The sequence below is a fragment of the Tupaia chinensis genome, unplaced genomic scaffold (genome assembly GCF_000334495.1).
Source record: "Tupaia chinensis unplaced genomic scaffold, TupChi_1.0 Scaffold149964_2, whole genome shotgun sequence".
Lineage (NCBI taxonomy): Eukaryota > Metazoa > Chordata > Mammalia > Scandentia > Tupaiidae > Tupaia > Tupaia belangeri.
Window position 1 is genome coordinate 472246 of NW_006209806.1, and position 2899 is coordinate 475144.

The following is a 2899-nucleotide window of genomic DNA, read 5'->3' on the forward strand; positions in this document are numbered from 1 at the left end:
GGGGGGTGACACCTCGGGGGCTGGCCACTCTGCACCCCCTCCTCCATTCTCTTCGTGGGATCTTGGGCACGCACGCACACGCGCCCACCCTGGGTCGGGATTCGAACCACAGCCGACTATGCAGGCGTCCAGCGACACAACCATTACGCTGCCTGCTGGCCCCAAGTTCACTTTTCTTAAACTACCGTAAAGTTTCCCTGGACTCGAGCAAACTGACATTCGGAGCCCCCACGCCTGCCCCAGTGAGAGCTTGGCCAGTGTCCCCAGGACGGCCGCCTGCATCTCCCAGTGCGAACCTCGGCCGCCGCCTCCGGGCCGCAAACTCCCCTCCACTCCCCTGGGAGACAGGGACGAGCCCCCCGCCCGGGGCTGCCGTCAGAGCCACGCGGGGCACGGAGCGGTCCCTGTAAGTGGCGCTGCCTGCCCTTCCCTGGTAGCTACGAAGCCCGACACCCTGCAGAAGGCGTCGGTGGGCATCGTGGACCAGAAGACCTGCAGCCTCCTCTACAACTTGTCGCTCACCGACCGCATGCTCTGCGCCGGCTTCCTGGAGGGCAAGGTGGACTCCTGCCAGGTGAGCGCCGAGGGGCATGGCAGGACTTAGGGACACCCGCGCCCGCACCGCTGCTCGCTCACACGCTCGGCATGCACCAGACCGCAGTGTGGGCACTCTCAGGGCCGCCCGTGGGCCAGTAGGTAAGCCCTGTGTGCTGGGAGCCGGATCCCACGTGGCCGGCCAGGGTTCGAATCCAGGCCCGGGCAGCTTGACAGCCACGCCCTGGATCCCGAGGGGTGCAAGGGTGCAGGAACAGGGATGGCCGCGGCCGTGCCCGCCAGGGGCTGTCTCCTCCCGCTCTCTGGCATGCTCAGGGGACCAGCATGTGGCATGGTTCAGACACTGGACTCTGTGGCCGACCACAGTTCGAGTCCTGGACCTGGTGGCTTAAACTCACCCAGGCTCATGTGTGTGCGTGCCCAAGATCCCGAGAGGACAATGGAGAAGGGACTGCAGTGTGGCCATCCCCGGGGGTGATCTCTCGTGTTTTCTCTGTCTCTCTGGGAGCGCACGCGCCCTATAGCAAAAGCCTCTCCAAACAGAAACAGCGCCCCGTGCAGCAGTCTGGGGGGGCCGGGATGCCGCGGCAGGTGTGGGGAGGCGCGATCCCAGCCCAGACCTGAGGGACATGTCACGGGTGTGCCCGAGTCCCGAGGGAGGAGGAGGCTGTGCCCCGGCCGTCCTGCCCCGCACTTGCCCTGACCTCTGAGAGCAGAGACGGCGGGAGGTGGGGACTCGTCTATGCCGTGGGCTCGTGTGCGCCACAGCGAGAGGGGAAGCGGTCCCCGGACACGCACACGCCTGCCGTCTTTCAAGCCGAGAGGCCGGGACTCGAGCCCTGCTGAGCCATGCGGAACGCGGCTTCCCGTGCGGTGGGCCAGCCCCGTGACTCTCCTCTCTGGCGTCTCTGCGCGTGGAAAGTCCCCGGAAGGGGTGTGAACGGCGAGGCTCAACGGGCAGCCCCGCGGGCTCAGTGGGGGCCGAGGCCCGTGTCCCATGCCACCCGCAGGGCACCCGACGGCTGTCTCCCTCTCAGGGCGACTCCGGGGGCCCCCTGGCCTGCGAGGAGAGCCCCGGCGCGTTCTACCTGGCGGGCATTGTGAGCTGGGGCATCGGCTGTGCGCAGGCGAGGAGGCCGGGCGTGTATGTGCGCATCACCAGGCTCACGGGCTGGATCCTGCAGACCATGGCCTCCAGCGCGCCGCCCCCGGGGCCCGCGCGGACGCAGGCCACCCCCACGCTGCCCCCTGGGCCGGCGCTCAGCCCCACGGCCCCGGACGGCACCACCAGCAGGGCGGCCAGCCCCCCTGCCGACACCACCATGTCTGCCGTGGCCACCACCGCCGGGGGGCACACGCCACATCCCGACGCCCCAGGGACCACTGTGGGCTCCTCGCTGCCAGGTATGGCGAGACCCCGCCTGGGGGTGGCGGGCTCCTGCACCGGCTCAGCCATCACGGCAAACCCGCTCTCTGGGGCCGCGGCGTGGCCGCCGCCTTCTCCCCGTGTCCGTGTCCCCTCTCGAGGACGACAGCTCTGTTGGGCCACAGCACTGACCTGGTTAGAGACCCCCGCCCGCAGACAGTCCCATGTGAGGTCCCAGGACCCAGGCTCCCGCGCTGAGCCGGGGCTGGGAACTCAACCTTGAGGGGCCGAGGCCACGGCACACGCGGGGCCGACTGCTGGCCCAGTGCCACCGTGTTCCTGCAGCCCCGTGGGGACCTTTCAGATCGGGGGCTTGGGTGCAGGGACACCGTGGTGGGGAGAGGGGTCTCCGTTGTGGGTGACAGCATTGTTCACCCCAGGCTTTTCATCGTTACATGAGGAAGCGGAGGAGGGAGGGAGGGACACCCCGCCTGGCCTCCGCGCAGCCCAGGCCGCCCGCACGCTCCCATGCCTGGCCGGTGGAGGCTGGGTTAGGGACCGAACGGGGCCCCGCAGCCTCAGCCTCACGTGGTCCTGCCTGCACCCCATGCTGGGCCACGCTGGCTCTGCTGTCCCTGCCTCTGGGCTCGGGGGTGCCACAGGGACAGGGTGCTCAGGCAGCAGGTGACGTGAGGGCAGGCAGCAGGGCGGGCAGGGGAGGAGCAGGCCCCAGGCCCCTCAGCGCGGTGAGCTGGGGTGGCTGGCCACGGGAGCCCAGCCGGCAGGTCCCATCCTGTCCTGCCCGAGACCCCGGTGCAATCGGGCCAGCCAGGGCTGTCCCCCCCTGCAGTGAGAAGGAGCACCACCAGCTCCAGCAGTGGCTGGGGTGCGGCTCAGACCCAGGGCCCCAGCTGTGCCGGCGGGGCAGACGTGCCATGTGGGACACCCTGGCAGAACCTGCTGCGGGGGACGGCTCTC

General features: G+C 69.7%; 1 protein-coding gene across 1 annotated transcript in view; it reads left to right on the forward strand.

Moving 5' to 3' along the window:
• Nucleotides 1-2873, forward strand: part of TMPRSS9 (transmembrane serine protease 9) — a 23804-nt gene extending 20931 nt beyond the window's left edge. The window contains 2 exon segments of the mRNA XM_027769575.1: nt 438-574; nt 1593-2873. Coding sequence (XP_027625376.1) covers nt 438-574; nt 1593-2204 — 749 coding nt within the window. The 3' untranslated portion in view covers nt 2205-2873.
• The last annotated feature ends 26 nt before the right edge of the window (nt 2874-2899 follow it).